The following is a 20388-nucleotide window of genomic DNA, read 5'->3' on the forward strand; positions in this document are numbered from 1 at the left end:
AAATAGTTAAGTGCAGTTCCATCCTGTGCTTGTTAACTTAGAAGTAAAACCTGCTATGAGCAGTGGGATTTACTGCTATGTAAGTAAGTTGGATTGCAGCCATATTCTGATTTAAGGCCTGTTCAGAATTGTTCATCCTGTTGGGAGAGAAGAGGAGCAGGCTTCCAGTGTTGTGCTCTTTCCTCCATGCCTTTTCCTCACTGTGCACACTATAAGTAGAAGGGATCTATTTATTTATTTATTTATTTATTTAAATGGCCTGTCTCCCAGTTCTGTTGTCCAGAGCACTGTCTGAACCATTTTTGTTGGATGACTTTCAGTTATTGGTGCTTGAATGGGTCTAGCCAACCATTTGTATGCTCAACACTTGCTCTTAATGGGTTATTAAATTTAGCAGGGATACCTAGCAGGTTCAAGGAGGTCGTAAATGTCTCAATTAGAAAGGGAGAGGTCCCAGCTTTTTTAAAAAGAAGCCATAAACTGATCGCTCTTGAAGAAATTTAGCCCAGACCTGGAAGATGACCGCAATTATAGGCCAGTGACTCCTCCTGGACAAGGTGGTGGAGAGTGTAGTGCTTGACTAATTCCATTGACACTTGGATAAAGCTGATTATCTAGATAACATTTTAGTCAGGCTTCAGGACTGGTTTTTTGGACTGAAACTGTCTCGGAGAGACCAGGTGGCCAGGGTGGGGAGACTGTGACTCTGTTGATTCTCCTGAATCTCAGCAGCTTTTGATACCTTTGACGATGTAATCCTTCTGGATAGGCCCTCCAAGGTGGGTGTGGGAGGCATCACTTGGCAATGTTTCCACTAACCTGTTTATTGCAATGTATTGTACATAGGGCTGTTGTTAAAAATGGCCCCGAAACTGCAGTTTGTTCAAAAGAGAACCATAAAATTATTAACTGGGACTAGGCAGCTTTGATTATATTATGCCAGTGTTTTAGCTGCTATATTAACCTGGTTCATATGATCAATATAAGCCACTGTGTCTTATTTTGATTGTGCAAACTGGCCCAATTCCAGTCTGTTTTCAGAAACAATTTTAAAGTTCCGGTTTTAGCCTACAAAGCCTTTAACAACTTGGGACCAGATAAGCTTGAGCAAGGCGTGTCCGCTGCCAAGCCTGTTGTTCAGAGCCTGTGTCGTAGCAGGTTGCCATATACATTTTAATAATTATGATAGTAACGCTTGTACCTGTGGGTGAGCTAGGCCCACAGGTCTAGCCCACAGCTAGGCCCACAGAGGTGTGTGATTCGTTCCACTATGGAACAGATCACACACCTCTGAGGTACTTACTAATTTCTCCCTGGATATAACAGCAGAAGTTACTTGGTTTGGCTTTCAAATTAATGTAAGCTAGAGTTACTCTCCCCTGTAAAGTACTTTTATATATGTGCTTCAGGAGTTAAGATGCGTAACCAATCATGTTTTGTAAGTGTAATTTGAAATTGCCATTGATTGTCCTGTATGATTGTTGATAGTTATGTAGATTTGAAGGGTTTTTTTTTAATTTTAGAAAAATGGGTCAGCCTGCATTATTTTGGAGAACTTGCTTACATTGCCTTTGCACCTTCTACGACTTTCAAACATTTTTCTTGCAGAAAGGGATCTGGGAAAGCCAAAATATGACTTGGACAGAACTGAGCCATTAGAAAACAACTATACTCCTGTTTCTTCTGTTACAAACATTTCATCTGGCCACTACCCTGTCCCTACGCTAAGTAGCACTATAACAGTTATTGCTCCTGCTCACCATGGAAATAATACTACTGAAAGTTGGTCAGAATTTCATGAAGAACAGTTGGACCACAATTCCTATGGGAGACCTCCACTGCCCAAAAAACGTTGCAGAGACTATGATGGTAAGCCTAGAAAGTTAAACCTAAAGATTGTAACTATGACGACATGTGTCTTTTTTCATTTTTGCAGTTCTTAAGTTCACCATTCCTGCTTCCACCTAACAAATTCAGAGTTCTTCAATTACCCTGTCAGGTATTGGTGAAAATGACCTTTATATATTTCACAGGTCTTAAATATTCCACTTACTTGATTTAATATCTTCATTATTTTGCATATTTTATTGTGTTAAAGCTAAATATAAAAAGTACAGCGAAATTACGATGGCTGTCTTTTTCTTTCCTTTTCTTTTTACAATGGAAAGGTTTATCAGACTGCAATCTCATGTTCAGTAAATTCATAAATAAACTGAATGAGAAGTTGCTAATTTATATTCAGAGTATTGCAAACTTTCCTGGTAACATCTTTTTTTAAAAAAAAACAACTTTCAGAAAAGGGATTCTGTATGAGAGGAGATATGTGTCCTTTTGATCATGGAAGCGACCCCGTAGTTGTAGAAGACGTGAACCTTCCGGGCATTCTGCCTTTTCCAGCACAGCCCCCAGTTGTTGAAGGACCACCTCCTCCAGGACTTCCTCCCCCACCACCTATTCTTACTCCTCCTCCTGTGAACCTTAGACCTCCTGTTCCACCTCCAGGCCCTTTACCACCCAGCCTTCCACCTGTTACAGGTATGGTGTTCCTATTCAATATGTAGACAGTGTCTTAGTGTGTGTGTTTCTTATGTTGGAGCTATGTTATATGTTGTGGGACTGATTTTGTAGTCTGGGTTGGTTATAAACTATTCACTGTGAATGCAAAGTAGAGTGTATTAATCATGCTTGAATTTTGTTTAAATCAGTGGAAATTCAGAACACTTTAAAATTTCTCCGGGCAAGTAACAGCAGCCTGGGAAACTAAAATTGTGTGTATATATTATATTGATACCATGTTCCATAGTGATTCTTTGAATGGTTTGCAACATGGTATCAAATCCATAAAAGCCACAATAAACAATACAGTAAACAATCACAAAACAAAACGCTTTAAAAAAATCCACCTGTATAAATGCACATGAGACAACTAAAACACAACAATACTTGACATTAAAATTCTGTTCAGATAAAAGGTTGCTGGGGAAAATGTTTCTCACCTGCCTTCTAAATAAAAATGAGAGGAAGATAAGAGTTCTGCAGCTGGGTTTCCATCACTGAGAAGACTAGATTGCATAGCAACCTGGACCAGCTCAGACAACAGGGACCTTTTCAAAACAGCCTGAGAAGTTCTCACTACATGGGAGGGGAATATAGAGAAGGAGCTGCTCCTTTTAGGTACACAGGGTTCAGACTGTGCTAGCTTTGTAGGTCAAGACTAGCATGTTGAATTGTACTTTGAAATGAACTGACAACTAATGTATATCTTTTAGGATAAGTGTTACATGGTCCCTATTGCCTGCTTCAGTTAAAATGTTGGCGGCTGAACTTTGATTGTAGTTCAGGCAGCAAGCTGTAAATCAGTAATGGGAGCTTCTGTTCCTGCCTCTCCTCTGCTATTCCTCACCTCCCACCAGTAGAGAAGAATGTGGTAATGTTGTTCTGTGGTAAACCAACATGGTTTGACCAGATTCTTTCCTGATGACTACATACTTAATAAATGTTGGCTAAAACGTATAACTGCATGCTGAAGGCTATCTTCAACTCGAATCAGTTTGAAGCAGGAAGTGAAGGATTCTACCACTAGACTTCACTGTGCTGCTGTCAGCTTCTGAAGATCCAGAACGCACTCGTGGTCAAGATTTAACAGGGCTGTGTGTGATTGTTTTTGCTTCGCTTTTGGTACTTCATTATTTCTGGTTTTGACAGGACCGCCACCTCCACTTCCACCTTTGCAGCCCTCTGGTATGGATGCTCCTCCAAACTCTGCAACCAGTTCTGTTCCTACAGTTGTAACGACGGGTATTCATCACCAGCCACCCCCTGCTCCACCTTCTTTATTTACAGGTGCCATACTGCATTGTTATATCCATGATAAGAAGTGTCTTCAAATGTACATACATAGGCCCTTTCTACACCTAAGGATTATCCCAGGAAAATGGAGGGATCATCCCTGCCTGCTCCCGGGATCCCCTGTGTGTCATTTGCATGTACGGGGATGATCCTGGGACGATCCTTGGAAAAAAGGCAGGTGTAGAAACGGCCTTAGATTCTGTGGATGTTTAGAATATTGTAGGACAAAATGCAATGTTGTTGTTGTTGTTATTATTATTATTTGATCTTGCCTTTTGTCAGTGTTGTGCAAGCAGACCTCTGATGAACATTTTCCATAGGAGAAGCATGTTTTGATCTGTCCTGTACAAATTGTGTTAGTTGTGGAGAGAGTGTTGCACAGTTGCTTCAGTTGTCACTCTTAGTTTGAACTTGGAATTTTATAAGCCTTTGTACATTGTAATGTAACTAGATAATTTCTACTTTACCAGAAACGTATGACACAGATGGCTATAATCCTGAAGCGCCAAGTATAACCAGCACTTCGAGGCCCATGTATAGACACAGAGTGCATGCCCAAAGACCAAATTTGATAGGACTCACATCGGGTGATATGGACCTGCCACCAAGAGGTATGGTGAAAGATTCCTAGTTTTGTGGTTGTAAGACCATCCCATGGTTGTAAATGTACTTTTTGATTTGATTTGATTTGTACTGCAACTTTCTACCCAAAAAAATGCTCTGAAGGCAGCTTACAGGCATAATTGAAATTGATTAAAACAGTAAAATACATTAGAATACAATAAAAGCATAATAATTGCGGAATAAAAAATAAAAACAGCACTCAACCCAACAGACCCAATAACAGACCAAAGGCCTTGAATCATTGCCTGCTGTTGTAAGGGCAGGAGAGAGGCAGTGAACCTAGACTTCTTTGGGAGGAAGTTCCATAGCCTGGGAAAAGCCACTGAAAAGCTCCTCTTTCGGGTCACCGCCAGACACACCTCTGAAGGTGGTGGTGTCAAAAGGAGGGCTTCTGTATCTGGGCAGCCTTTGGAGGCATTGAGTGCACGAGCATAATCCAAGCCCCCAATGTCCTCCTTCACAGGCTTGCTACTCCCCCAGCCCACCAGATGTTTGCAACAGGAGTGAGAGTATAATGGGGAGGATGACATGCTGGGACGGCTGTTCCTGTGTGTACCATTTCCCCCATCACAATCCCATTCCCTGGTAACTCTATCTTTGTGGGCCAGTTCAGAAGACATCTTAAACCATAGCTTTAACTATGGTGGTGAAGCCCAAAAGCCAGGCCGTGTTCAGAAGACACCATAAACCACAGCTTTATCCATGGTGAATAAAGCAAAAAGCCTTATAGTTAAAGCCATGGTTTAAGGTGTCTTCTGAACACGGCCCAACTTTCTGGCTTCACCACCATGGTTAAAGCCATGGTTTAAGGTGTCTCCTGAACGGAGCCTGTGTCTGGCTGGGGGAGTGCAATTTGAAGCGGGAGGGGAAAGGGAAGAGGAAATTTGTGTGCAGGGAAGGAGGGAGAATAGTAGGAGAGCCTGTAAAGTATTCCTGATCTCCTAGCCATGTTTCACCTGCACTGTACCTCTATGACATCCCCTCCCACCTCTTGTCTATTTTCTTTTTCAAAAATATTGGAAAATATCAAAGGAATCCCTTTCAGGCTGCAAGTCATAAGCCATCTGCTAAATATCCAGAGTTGAAAAGAAATGTTGCTTTCTGGGCAATGTATTCTGTACTTGCCCTGTGGGGTTTCTTGCGCTTCCTTTTGAAGCATCTGGTTTTGGTATCTGTTGGAGACCACTACTGAACCAAAGGGACCTTGGGTTTGAAGAAGTACAGCACTTAGTGTGTTCCAAAAATGCAGCAAGTCAGCTGATGGTAATAAGGAGAGAAATTCCTACTATAAAATGCACAGACAAACATCCTTTAAAAATTAATCAGTGTACTCTTTTTCTCCCACACAGAAAAACCTCCTAATAAAAATAGCATGAGGATAGTGGTAGATTCTGAGTCCCGAAAAAGAACGATTGGTGCAGGTGATGGAGTTCCAGCAAAGAAGAATTGGTTTGATAAGTGAGTAGTTGCTAGATCTGGTAACCATGTAATAATGCACGAACTGTGTAATATATTTCAGATTCCCTCTTTCTATGCTTAAGACTTCATCTCCTTATTTATTTTTTATTTATTTATTTATTTATTTATTGCATTTCTATACCGCCCAATAGCTGGAGGTCTCTGGGCGGTTCACAAAAATTAAAACCATTCAAAGTATAAAACAACAGTATAAAACCATAATATAAAATACAATATAAAAGCTCAACCAGATAAAAACAGCAGCAATGCAAAATTACAAATTTAAAACACCAAGTTAAAATTTATTTATAGACTGTTAAAATGCTATAAAAAAGTCTTCACCTGGCATCTAAAGGCATATAATGTAGGTGCCAAGCGAACCTCCTTAGGGAGCTCATTCCACAGCCGGGGTGCCACAGCAGAGAAGGCCCTCCTCCTGGTAGCCACCTGCTTCACTTCCTTTGGCAGGGGCTCAAGACCTTCCCATTAAAAAGTCTGCTTTTGGTTTGGAGGAACCTGCCCTCATACTGATATTCACAGTGGAGAGGTTGTTTTATTTATCACACAGGCTGCTTGATGCACAATACAGTATCTTCAACTACCTGTGTGTGGTGGGCACAGTGATAGTCAACACTTGTCCACACTCCTTTACTAACAGATGTTTTACTAACAACTAAAAGGCCAATCACTATTGATTTCTTTCTAGATGAGGGAAAGAACTGTCATGCATCCTCTTAATTCTTGAAATAATGCCAGTAGTTTTTACCATGGGAACTTGTGAGTCAGTTACACATTGGCCAGGTTCTCATGATCGGAGGGGGCGGGGGGGAAACAACACAGTATGGCTTGTTGCCCCCCTGCGTGCTATTGCTGCAACAGGCATTTACGTAATTGCCCTTGCCATGTCATCACAGATTGCTGTGTTGTCTAAACAAAGCTTCTAATCAAACTCCACAAATCATGGGTTGTGGGATGGGTTAGAAGCCATCCCACCATGCTCCACATTTGGCCAACATGGTGACGCAGGTAATTCGGTTAACACCAGTCGTGCGAGCAGGAGAAACAACCCATACTGTGTTGTTTCCCACACTGAATGGGTGTGCATCCAGCCATTATTAGGTTTGGTTCAACATGGTATGAACTTACAGTAAATTAGGATCTGTAAACTCTGATTGGCCCATGAGGAACCAAGCTGCTGTAACATTTAAAGTACAAATCATAGAAACATGAATTAAGGGTGCCTACAAATTATTGCAGGAAGGTCTGCATAAGTACAGATCTACAACTTGAGGAAATTCATACCGTTTTTTAAAAAAATTAAATCTAAAGTAGACAAAGTTTGTGATCTAAATGGGTACCTCTGCAGAAATTGATCAGAAAATTTCAGACCCACCCCTTCCAAATCCAGAGTCTCCCACCCAGAGGTCCCAAACTGCTGTTTATACTCACTTATCTCTGATGACTTGATGCAAGAGCTGCTTAAAGGGGATCAATTCCCAGGACACCTGGGAATGTGTGTGTGTGTGTTTTCTTTTAAAAGAAAACTATGTCAAATCTCCAAACTGCATTTTAAGTGCAAGTGAATTTTAAAAACCTCTGACAGTTTAGAGGCAGCTACTGAGAGGGAATCCTTCGCAGGGTGGAAGGAAATAATTCAGTTGTGTGCAGAGATACTGCCCCACAAATGCCACTGACAGCTGGTGTGGAAATATATATGCTGGCTAGTTGGTTGATGATGACCTTAAGCTTGGTGTTCATATGGTTAGATAGCTCTTTGATGTGACTTGATGTGTTCTTTCCCCCCACCCCCAAAATCTGTTTAAAAACTATTTACTGAAATTTGGCCTTCGTTTAATTACTTTATTATTCAAATTTCTATAACGCTTTCTACAGAGGTGTCAAAGTATAAAATATATCAAAACACTAAAAACCTTTTCACTGAATTCTTAACTGGGCCTTTGCAAAGTAACATATTGCTAGCAGCTCAAGACAATCCTCAGGTCATTGTTGTATTTCAGGCAAAACTTTAATAGAACCAACAGTCCAGCTTTCCAGAAGAAGGTGCAGTTTGGAAATGAAAATACCAAACTCGAATTGAGGAAAGTTCCTCCAGAGCTTAACAGTATCAGCAAGCTAAATGAGCACTTCAGCAAATTTGGAAATTTAGTAAATTTGCAGGTAGGTAATTTCTCTGACCACTTCGTTCCATTATTGGAACTGCTGCACCACTTATAACTTGGATCATGAGGGTGCTTTTATAATGAATATTTTGTGTTTGTGTGTGTGTGTGGGGGGGATTTATTCTTAATATAAACATCCACATGGGAAATGATTGTGCTTTCTGCTTTCATCCCTCTCCTGACTTCTTCATTCCCCTCCTGCTCCTGTCACTTAGCAATATCAGCAAATGAAATGAGTGCTTAACACCCTTGCGTCTGTCTCCTGTTACATGTGTTGCCTTACTGCAGGCCTCTACTGCCACCTCTCAGAGCAGGGATGAGCAGCGCGTGGGCTACATCCATTCAGTCCACCCTAGCCTTTTGCAGCCCTTCTACCCCAGATCACCACTGCGCTGCTGAATTATACTGAATTGTGGTGGTGCACGGCAGCGAGAAAAAACACATATTTTCCATTTAAAACAAGGTCCTGTGGAGCATGTGCCTTGTTTTAATGCAAAAGTGTGCTCCCCTGGGGCTTCTGGAAGTGCAATTTTACATTAAACTGATATTTGCACTTTTCAAGCACCTTTGTTTTAAACAGATTTTTTTCCTTTGCTGCTGAAATTTGGTGGCAATTTAGCGCTGGTGATTTTGCTGTCAGAGTGGTGGTATGGCCACCGGTGGGTGGAAATTGTTTCCCAGATGCTCTAAAGTTGCTCAGCCCCATCTTAGAGCAATTATTATGCAGATTATATACAGATAGAATGACAGAATTGGTCTATGGGCTGCTGATGTCACAAAGACTCATGTCTTGATTATTTGAATAGCCTTGCTGTGCTTTCTTGGCACTGCAGTTCCTAAAAGGAAGGAGCATTTGCAGGGCTTTCTCCTAGGTTTCTTTTTCATGATCTCTGTGCATCACACATATGGGTGCTGTGCCTGCATGGAGCCTTACTTTGGGAAGAGTTCCTGCCTAAAAACACCATTAGCTATAGAAGTTTTCTGAAATGAGGCTCTGTGCAGGCACAGAGCCTATATGTGTGACTGCACAGATGACCACTTGAAGAACTACAGTTAAGCAACCTGTCTTTGTCAAACTTGGCTTGTTGCCTTCTCTTCCCTTTCTGCTTTCCCCTGCCTCTGATGGTAAAACTATTCAAGGGAAGAAGGCAGATTTACACACATTAAAACATGATATGGAAAGATGGGTTTAGGTGAGTAGTAACATGTTTTTATCCAGCTCAGGATATCAATGTTCCAACTTCCCTTCCACAAATATATAGTAAAAATATGGTAGGTAAATAAGAGCCTTCATTCCTTTCCTTGGGGGGTGGGGGCATTAATTAGTATGCATTACATATTGTCCCCCCTTCTTTAGCAGGTTTCATTGGATAGTGCCCAAGTGTTGATTAGTTATGTCTTCATTCCTAATTTCAAAGTAATAATTCTATGCTGGTGTTCCAAGTAGATTATTATTAGCAATTCTGTCTCCATTCCCTTTTGCTAGTGCCACCCCAACTCCTTGAAGTCTGAGTATGCTGAAATGTTAGCATGTAAAAGTTCTTGGGGGCAGGGCTCATCTTATTTCTGAATGTCTAGCACAATGGCTTGGTTGGGCTGGATTTTACAGTGCAACTTGTTTTCACTAGTTGTGCCATGTACACTGATACTATTGAATAGTGTTAGCAAGCCCATGTTCCCTTATTTGCTTATATCACAATGCTTATACTTGGCTGTCCTTGAAAATCATAGGTTGCCTACCAGGGAGATCCAGAAGGTGCCCTCATCCAGTTTGCTACCCATGAGGAGGCAAAGAAAGCTATATCGAGCACAGAAGCAGTGTTAAATAATCGGTTTATCAAGGTCTATTGGCATAGAGAAGGCAGTGCTCTACCAATGCCAGCTTCAGTGCAAAAGGTAAAAGGGGTAGAAACCTGGTTCATTTTGACATCCCACTTAAACTAAGAATCTACTCAAATAGGAGTTTTGAGTGTTGCAGCTTATTGCCAGACAACCCTGCCACAAGAGCTGCTAACAAAGCAAGATTAAATTTTAAGTAGTTTTTCTGATGATGATGATGATTTCATTTCACATTTTTTTAATTATAAGAAAATTGAATAAAGCAGAGTTTTCCCCCCCAATTTTTATTTTATTTAAAGTGATACAAAAAAGGAATGAGTACAAACAATCCCCTAACAATTAATATCAAACCAACAGTTATATGAATATGTATAATATACAAGGAAAAAAAGTTGATTGACACAACTTCTAGGGGAAAGAGGCTTAATGAAAGTAGAAAAAGAAAAGTTATAAAAAAATAGACAAAAAGAAAAGATAAAAAAATAACACCTTTTGTACACGGAATCAATCTTATTCTTGAATGATCAAATTTTGGGATACTTTGAGTTGCGTAGAGGAACTAGGGATAGCCAGTAATGGCTTGTGAGCTAGAGTGTCCAGATCTTTCTTTGTGACATCTTTGCTCCCTCCCCCAAATGTGCTCCTACCCAATAATAATAATAATAATAATAATAATAATAATAATAATAATAATAATAATAATAATTATTTTAAAAATGGTAGAATATTTGATCACTGTTTGATTTGTAAAAAAAAAAAAAAAAGATTTTTTTTTCAAATTTTGGAAACACGAACATTCTACTCTACAAGGCCATCTCTATCTTTGGCAAAATGTAACACAAAGTGACCATGGGCCACTAGCTGAGGAAGATGATCAGCCTTTAAGAGTACACGAGTTGGCCATCCCTGTTAAACCCTTATCGGCAGATCATATTTGTTTCATTCATTCTACTTCTATACTTCCCCATAGCCAAAGCTCTCTGGTCAGTTCAAAGAGATTAAATCTATTAAAAATATATTACACTAAGTGCAAAACCATTTATGTAAAAATGTATAAACAGACAGTACACATGTAGGCAACATTTATCTAAGAAAATTTTTAAACAATCAACCAAAGACATTCTAGGATCTGATTAAAAACCCATTGTATAATTCATTAAAAACTCTTTGAATGGCGCATCTAAGGGACTCATTCTGATGTCCATATATGACTGGCAATCACATATCCTGCTATTTTAAAATAAAGATTCTTTTATTTCTTCAACAAGACCAAAACTGACATCCAAATTATATATAAATATTTAAAAGTAAATTCCACTGAGTAAGCCTGTTGAGAATCAGGCTTTAGTTTGCTTTATAAATACCAATACAATGGTATATTAGTCACCATAGTTTGTGAAGCATAAAAAGCAATTCTAGAAGGACATTTCATTGGTAATGACAGAAAATAGAATAGCAAATATGCTTACTGGAAAGAAAGTACAAGGATATTAATAAAGACTTTGCAAGAAATTAGAATGGCAAACGAAGGAATGTGAAACAGAAAATAACTTTAAGGAATTTCCAGACTGTTAAAAAAAGAAAAGTAAAAACAGCCTGTATTCTTCTGAAAACCTCATTGCCAGGTGATTGCGGGTGTTAGCACTTTTCTTGCTAGCCACCCCATAGCAATAGCTGTACTAGAGCTATCTGGGAAGGCAGTTTTGGCATAAATAGAATTAATTCTGTCCCTCTGCCCACAGCCAAATATCGTCAGCTCAGTTATTTTTGCAGAAATTATTATTATTATTATTATTATTATTATTATTATTTTATTTATTTATTTGTATCCTGTCTTTTGCCCAATACTGGGCCTCAAGTCGGCCTTACAAAGTTTAAAACATACATTGTAATATATATTTTTTAAAAAAAAAACTGTTTAAAATACGCAACAAAATTATAAGTTATTAACATAGATGGAGGGCCAGATTATTCTCCAAAGGCCTGCTGGTGAGAACATAATATAATAAGAGAAGTTTCACGTGTGAATTGTTTCTAGAAGGTAGTATATTAATTGCTCTAAGGATTATTTTAATAACTAATGTACTAATAAAAGTAATATGACAACCTGATTGAGACATAACATAATGTTATAGAAAGAACCATGTATGAGCCTCTGTCTTAGACACTTCTTTGTCTGAGGGGAGATCAAAAGCTTTTGCTTTAGACATAATCATGGTTCCTTGTGATGTCTTTTTTTATTTTTTATTTTTTACAATACTTAATCATACACCATTACAATTAAAAGAAAACAACATACTACATAAATGTTGAGTAACATTAATATCATATCTATATAACATAATCAAACTTAACATATAAGTGCACCCCCCACCTCGGGATCTTATTCCTGATTCCAAAATCTCATACTTTCTTCTGCTGGTGGTTTCCCACTTCCCTTAGAAAACACAAATATTAGGAACTGTTTCCAGATTCCTTCAAAATCATTTGATTTAACTATACCTCTTCTCACTTTAATATTACATGTCAATTTATCATTAATAGCTATATCCCATACTTCTTTGTACCATTCTTCAATACAATAATCCCCTTGAATCTTCCAGTTCCTAGCTACAATCAATCTTGCTGCAGTCAGCAAATTCGTTATCAATTCCTTGATTTCTTTTTTATATTTTAAATCTTCAAATAGTGACAGTAATGCAACGGTTCCCTGTGATGTCTGAACTCCGGAAACTATCACTTTTCTAACTATGGTTAGTCAAAACAAACTAGGATTAGACTGGGAAGAACTGGAAGTCTGTTCTCAGTTTTAAAGTAATTTGTTTTTAGACCTGAGTAAGTGGTATAGAACTGTAACCTAATAAATTATTGTACTGAAAAATGTAAATGTTCATGCTATAATATTTGATCCTTTGTTAAGGATATTGAACTATCAAGTAAATACTCCTAAGTTTGCAGAGCATAATATTTTAAGAATGGGGATATCTGTTCTTAAAAGTCTTGCAACTACTTGGTCTTTGGATCAAAATATTCATGTGCTACTATGAAGATTTGATTTTGTTTTTAAGGTAATACAGCCCTTAGCCCAGCAACCCATTTTACCTGTTGTGAAGCAGTCCGTCAAGGAGCGGTTAGGTCCGGTACCTGCCAGTAACATTGAGCCTGCTGAAGCTCAGAGTGCCAGTACAGAAGCTATTCAGGTGGCTATAATATTTATCTCTCAAAATATTAGCAAACTGAAAATCTAAACAACAATTTCCTGTTAAACAGTATAAATGGGTGACCTTTATTTAGTAAACTTCTTTTTAAAAACACCTCTTAAATGTAATAGAAATATTTTGTAAAAGGTATGTTTGAATTTGTGGAGCCAGATTAGATCTTCCTTTCATAGATAGACATTTTACTTGATAAAACAATGTCTTGGGAGAACTAGAGTGTATTTAATGCTCAAATGTTAACTTATTAATGTGCTAAGACAAAGATTTTTTTTAGGTTATACTAGTTAGATAATGTTAACCCTATGTACAAAATATATCAATATTACAAAATGTCAATTATTTCTTAAGGAACAACTGTATGCTTAAAATGATAAGTTGACAAATCTTAAAGTTTTAATTTCTATTGTTAAGGGAAATCTGGGTAGCAAGTCATTGTGTAACACATCTTGAGTTACTGGATGTTCTTGGGGAAATGGAGGAGGAGGAGGAGGCATGGCTGTTTTCAGTGGCAGCTGCATACTTTCCATAACGCCTGGTTCCGACATAAGATGACATTGTCTTTTGCTCTTCAGATAAAAAGGCCAACGAGCACAGTGTGGAGAAAACATTGTATAAACTAGATTGGGTTTTAACATTGAGTCTTGAAAATTTCCCACAACATGGCCAGAGTGCATATAAATTGTGTATCCCCTGCCCAAAGATCCAGAGATGCACAAAGCAAATTGATTAGCCACCTTCTTGAAACCCCAAGCCTGTGATTGCAAACGCTACTTGCATTCCTGAGACTATTCCCTGGGGGCAGTTAAGTATTGATAAGTACACTCCTGCTCTGTTGTCATGTTGGTTCTTCCCCCAAACGTAGGTGTCTGTTATCTTTTGCTCCATCCCCTTGGGGAATGTTTATGGTGCCCATCGAAGCACAACTGAACCATTCCCTTTTGTTTGTGGGGAGGCCACCTGATGCAGGCAGGAATTTAAAATGTCCACCTTTGGTTTGGTATACATTGTGCCTTGCTGGGATAAGATCAGTTCTCTGCCTATCCCCTGCATCTTCCTCTCCCCCGCCCCCAGCCCATACATGCAAACACATGGGAAAGTTTAGCAATTGCATATCTGAGATCTGCTTTTGGAACTCTCAACTAAAACATGCAAATCTTTGTTTGCCTGCCTAGGATAAGGTATGTTTGACTAAGGTATGTTTTGGTAAGCTAAAGTTTGTGTTCTTTTCTCCTGTTCCTGTGCACTTTTCCTTCTGGATAAAGCAACTCTTAATGGTTAAGATACTCTACATCAGGGATAGGCAACCTGGTGCCCTGCAGATGTTTTTAACTACAGTTCCCATCAGCCCCAGCCAGTATGGCAAACGGTCACGAACTATGGGAGTTCTAGTCCAAAACATCTGCAGGGCACCAGGTTGCTTATTCCAGCTGTCATTGTTCCAGGGGTTGCTTCTTCACATCATGGACTTTTAATTGCTCCAGCCAGTGTGTTGTAGTGGCTAAAGTGTTGGACTGGGGAGTCAGGAGATCTGGGTTCTAGTCCTCACTCGGCCATGGAAACCCGCTGGGTGACTTTGGGCCAGTCACAGACTCTCAGCCCAATCTACCTCACAGGATTGTTGTTGTGAGGATAAAATGGAGAGGTGGAGGATTATGTATGCCACCTTGGGTTCCTTGGAGGGGGAAAAAGGTGGGATATAAATGCATAAATAAATAAATAAATAAAGTAAGTAAGTAAAACACTCATTTGCAAGGAATTAAGGGCTGCAGGAAAAGTATCCACGGGGGCCCACAACCATCTTCCCTTCCTAGGTTATAAGCACTTTGATGTGGTTTGTGGCTGTTGGTGGCTGGAAAGGAGAGTAGTTTCCTTATTACAGCAGCTCATTTTGTCCTCACAAGCTCTTGAGCCTGTCTTGCACTATAGTGCAGGGGTGCTTAACCTCTTTCAGCCCATGGGTCAAATTCCATTTCAAAGAAGCTTTTGGGGGCCACATTGCAGTGGTGGGGAGGGGAGGGTTGAGGCCAAAAATACCAGCATATTTTAGCTTTAAAGCTCTTATTGTCAGTAACTAAACCTTTGGAGAAACATTTTAAACATGTTAGAATGGGGGGGAAACTGCTCAAAGGCCAGGAAGGCACAAAACAGCTGGTGGTTCGGAGGAAAGGGGTGGGGTTGGGAGGGTGGGGCCATCTGGGGAACCCTAGAAGGCTGGATTGGGACCCTGAGCCAGGTTCTGCACCCCTGTCGTTGAAGGGGGGGTGTTACCATATTTAAGTAAGTATCTTTCATCAGCGGAGCCTACTTTCTTCCTTAGAATTACCTACATAGTCATGTCTGGATAAGTGGAATGTTGATGCCATTTTAAGTGAGATGGGTTTAAATACTATCAGGGTTAGGGTAAGTCTCAGTTGTTGGGCTAAACACTGAGGTTCAGTCCAGAGCCTGGATAAGTGTGTTTCGCTACTCTTCCATCTGACATTGAAGAGCTTCATATTTACTGTGCAGCAGCTTCTTTTATAAGAAGAGTCTGCCACAGATCTTGCCCTAGAGCTGGAGCTGACAGGTAAATTGCAAGGTTGCCTTAAATTATTTGTATACATTAAACGTATCTAATGGAGAAGTGCTTTGGAGAGAGATAATGTTCTAGAGCAGGTTTTTGAAGTATTGTGTGCATCATCACAATAAATTGAATATTCAGGTGTAGCTCCCCCCACCGGTTGACTGTCCTGAGTTCTCATCTGATGTGTAGGTGGATCACCATAGGCCAGGTTTTCTGTTGCTTGGGAAGTCTAGGGAGGAATTTATGTCAAGGTCCTGATTAACCATACGGTCTTAACCTTTTCCCATCCTTATTGCCACCTTCTAGAGATGGGTGAGAGGAGAGGGTTGGAACATTAGTCGTCGTGTGTGCTCTTTCTCACAACTGGCATTTTTACATTGGGCAAGGCCTTGGGCATAGATGGGGTAAGAGGGTTTGGGTCATCTGTATACTTTAAATGAGTGGCCTCCTTAAGAGACCTTGGGGACATCATATAACTGAGAAAAGATAAGACATTCTTCTGTGTGCAGCCATCAGCCGCTAGTGTTGACCTTTGTCTTACGCTATTCTCCTTCTCTTTTGTACTTAGCAGATGGGGCTGGCAGTGCCTTCCCCCTTAAATCTGCCTGCAGCGTATTTTCATCCCCAAAACAGCTACTGCATGTTGGGGGTGGATGGCACAGAGCTTGAACCTAGGCACAGAAGCAGTGTGGCCTCTGTCGGAGGGAAGGGAGTTCATCAGTATCCTGCTGCATTATTCATCCTGGGCTCCCTCCAGCCATTTTGTAAGCTCTGGCGCTTCTCTTCCTTGGCCTGCTGCTTACAATTATTTTAGAGCAAACTCTTCGTATGTATGCCTCCCCTCAAGATCCTGCCAGGCAACCAGCTCTTGTGTTAATGCAGAAAGGTGTGTTACCACATTGTTACAAACACTTAAAGAAGTTCTCCTGTTTTTCCCTAGAATGTAACAAAGCTATCTGTGAAGGACAGGTTGGGCTTTGTACCTAAACCACCTATTTCGACTACTGAGAAGGTAAGAAAATAATAGTTCTTGCTCAGTGAACTGTTGTATCGCTGCAAAATCAGAGGCATGCTTTTTGCATGTTGCAAATGCAAAATGGCTGCATGCTGTTTTAAAACTGGTAATAGAATGCTGGAATGAATTGAACAACTGAAATGCAGTTGATAAAGTTCAAGTCTGCTGTATTTCTGAAGGCATGTTCATGAAAACTAAATTGTGGCCATTTGGGCAGACATTTTTGTATGACAGGGTTGTTAGCATCCATTTTCATACCCATTGGAATCAATGCAGCAATAAGGGTGGGGGAACAGTAACTGAGGTGTTTAATTGAGGCTTAAATGTTTGTGAATACTCCAGTAGCTTTTGGTAGCCTAGAATGCATTTTTTGTGGTTGTTAAGGGGTTGTTAGCAAGGCTAGCTTGAGCTTGGGTGGCAGAGGGCCTGTGAATTGGCGAAATTATGATAGATTGAGAAATGGCCTATGGTGTCGTGATGGTGATAAGCATCCCTTACTGTGATTTTGCCCTTTTGGAGGTCTAGGATACTCAGTGGTAGTTGGACCAGCTGAGGTGTACTGCCTCATTCCAGAAAACCAGGAATGCTCTTGGCATGGGGTCAATTGCTCTGCGTTTTGGTTTTGGTGTTGCTTCTCTGCTTCTTGCATGGCCTCCCTAGATATGTGACTGCATCCATTTCTCTCTAGAACTATTCTGTTTTTCTAGTGAAACCACATGATAGAAAGTGGAGGTACAGACTTAGAGTGGGTGTAGTACATTAAACCGCTAATTTATCTATTGCTACACTTTGTGGGATTAGGTTCTTTGGTTTGTTGAATCAATATGAAAGAAATATTTCATTTGACTTGGATAAAAGTTTCCATATTCATATCCATTAGAAGCCATGTAGCAAAAAGGTTGGAGGAATAGTAACTGAGGACTTTGGTTGAGGCCTTAAATGTCTGCGAATACTCAAAACAGTTTTTTTGATAGCCTGGAATGCATAAGGAGTACCTTAACAAACCACAAAAACTCTCCTCTCAACTCAGGCTTCAGTATATTATCTCTGGTATAAAACCATTTGGCTTGCTTTATTAAAGCTGCAATGTTACAAACTACCAGATACAGCTACTGTTCTTTTTTATTATGGATCCTTTCATATGCAACTTAGGCCTTAGCTAGACCTAAGGTTTATCCCGGGATCGTCCCTGCCTGCTCCCGGGGTATCTGTGTGTCATTTACATGAACAGGGATGACCCCGGGACGATCCCGGGATAAACCTTAGGTCTAGCTAAGGCCTTAGCGTGAGGCAAGGGTTAACTGTTTTTTCCTTTGCTATTATTTTTGTGGGGAGTGGAAGGACCTTGCTAGGCTTCTGACGTAGATAGATTGATAGTGCTCTTTAGAGTCAGACTGCTGATTTTCCAAGTTTAATTTCTCCTTTGAGTTAAAGCTGTTTATCTCTTGATTCTATGACAGGTATGTAAAATCAGTAGCCATCACCTTTGGCTTCTCAATATATGTTGAGAGTAGCTCACAGGGAAGATTGAGGAATTCAAGGGTCTACATACCAGAGTGAACTCACCTGTTCTGCAGCTACCTTAGTGAAGTTTGAAACATGGTCTCCTCTGGAATCTACACCACTATTAAATCCTAGGAGGTGGTCAAAGGACTGCCTTTTTTAAAAAAAAGTTTTTTCTAGTGCTGTGCCGAATCCTGCCCCCCATCTTTTGGGAATTTTCTCCCTGTGAAAGAGGCAATGTTTTTTCTGGCTACCTTTTTTTAAGTGTAGCAGATTGCTGAGGGTCCTTCTTCCTATGTTTTTAGTTTTTCAGCTCCTCCTTTTCTCAACATTTGGAGGAGCCCAGCAGTTCTTAGTAAATGCCTATTGGAGACCATGTGACCTTACCCTTGCCAATAAGCATTCAGCAAGAACTCCTGGGTTCCTGAAAATGCTGGGGGTGTTTTAGAAAAAAAGAATACCCTTCTACAACTGGATACATTTTAAAAGATATGTGGAAACCCCGTCCCCCTCCCCAAGGAGAAAATTCTCTGAAATTCTTACCTCTCCCAGTCTCTTTTGCCCGAGTTTTCATTTCCCTACCCCCACCCCCCATGAAATGCCGAAAATGGAATGGTCAAAATTTTCAGGATAGTACTAGTTTTTTTCGCAGCAAGGTCATACTTGATAACAATCCATCCGGGATAACATTGTTCTGGAAGAAAAGATAGCTGCTGTTACATACCAGTAGGGGCAGCTATCATTTTTTTCTATTCAATGTCCTTGTGAGAAATGGTATGTCATCACATACCATCTTTCCCAGGGGCACATCTGATCCCATTACAACCTGCATGGCAACTATTGTGCTTTTTAGCAACTCCACGTTGCTAATAAATCATACCTGCAGAGGCCCATTTGTCGGGCACATGTGAAAGGGCTTTCTCCTATGTTGCTCCAAAAACTGTAGAATGTGCTCCCACAAGAACTATGATTGGCTCCCACTCTCTTGGCTTTTAGAAAGAATTTGAAGACACATCTTTTTAATTTAGGCTTTTATAATATGTTTCTCTGGCAACAGTCCTCTGCCTAGCAAACCACTCTTAAAACCGAGAAAAGTTCGAAAGCAGTTTGAAATGTGGAATGGAGATCTTTCATTCAGAGTGCAGAAGTAAAACTCCCAATGACCATCTCCAGTCCTTAAGTGAAGACCATTGTGTGTGGGGAGGCACTTAGAGGCTAGTGATGGGGGTAGGAGGTGATATGTTTTTAAGCTTTTCTCTACTAGGAACTTGCTTAGAGAAATATTAATCTCTGGGGAGCTTGTGTTTATCCATGAAAGACTTTCTAGCCTTCCAGTAAACAGTTGCTGTAGAAGAGGTTTCTCTTGGCTATATTGCTATGATTTTCTAGAGAGTACTTCTTAAGTGGCTTGTTTGTATACTTGGCCTTAACTGAACAACATGTCCAGATTAGAAAGAAACCTGTCCCCAAGTCAACGTCAGTGTTACAGGTGACTTTATAGGATGTTTACCTTTCCAAGCTGCATTGGCTTGGCTTGCTTGTTTGAGCTAACACTTTTTGTTGTTTTTTGACCAAGCATATTCCATACTGGCCCTGTTCAGATGACACGCTAAGCCACGGTGGTTTTGAGCTAATAATTATGGCTTAGTATGTCGTGAGAACCATGACTTAGTGTGTCGTGTGAACCATTCCTAACCATGGTGGCTACATAACCACAGTTTAAACAAACTCACTAAACATTTGCTGTAAAAGGGTTAGCGGCCTAACCCTGGCTTAGTGTGTTGTCTGAACAGGCTCACTGTGGTTCCTCCTAGGCATACAATAGTAGCATACAATTACCTTAGCCAGGCACTGGTAGCTGGGGAATTGGCTGCTCCCTTTGCAGCTTGGGATGCCCTCCCCACATATCCCTGGCTACCCCCAGCTGATCAGCCATCCCTATCAGTGTTCCCTTTGCAGAGATCACTGGGGGAAAGGGACTTTAAGTTTCCCACACTTGAGATCTGAATCAGAATCACTGGCAGGTAGGGTGGAGACTTTAAACCCCCTCACGATCCCATCCCCTGATCTCAGTAGGCAGGGAGGGACATTTAAAGCTCTTTATCCCTGCATGCTGAAATGTGGGGTTGTGTGTGTGTG

The 20388-nt window shown here is 40.3% G+C and overlaps 1 protein-coding gene across 3 annotated transcripts in view; it reads left to right on the forward strand.

The window, feature by feature from the left end:
* The window catches only part of RBM26 (RNA binding motif protein 26), a 62528-nt gene that overhangs the window by 12535 nt on the left and 29605 nt on the right, over positions 1-20388 (forward strand). For all 3 annotated transcript variants that reach the window (XM_063126074.1, XM_063126073.1, XM_063126075.1), the window contains 9 exons: positions 1609-1869; positions 2296-2535; positions 3706-3843; positions 4320-4460; positions 5823-5931; positions 7950-8109; positions 9843-10007; positions 13019-13150; positions 16672-16743. In XM_063126074.1, the coding sequence (XP_062982144.1) occupies positions 1609-1869; positions 2296-2535; positions 3706-3843; positions 4320-4460; positions 5823-5931; positions 7950-8109; positions 9843-10007; positions 13019-13150; positions 16672-16743 (1418 nt within the window). The remainder of the gene's footprint in view (positions 1-1608; positions 1870-2295; positions 2536-3705; positions 3844-4319; positions 4461-5822; positions 5932-7949; positions 8110-9842; positions 10008-13018; positions 13151-16671; positions 16744-20388) is intronic.

This window comes from Elgaria multicarinata, chromosome 5 (genome assembly GCF_023053635.1).
Source record: "Elgaria multicarinata webbii isolate HBS135686 ecotype San Diego chromosome 5, rElgMul1.1.pri, whole genome shotgun sequence".
In the NCBI taxonomy this organism is placed as follows: Eukaryota; Metazoa; Chordata; class Lepidosauria; order Squamata; family Anguidae; genus Elgaria; species Elgaria multicarinata.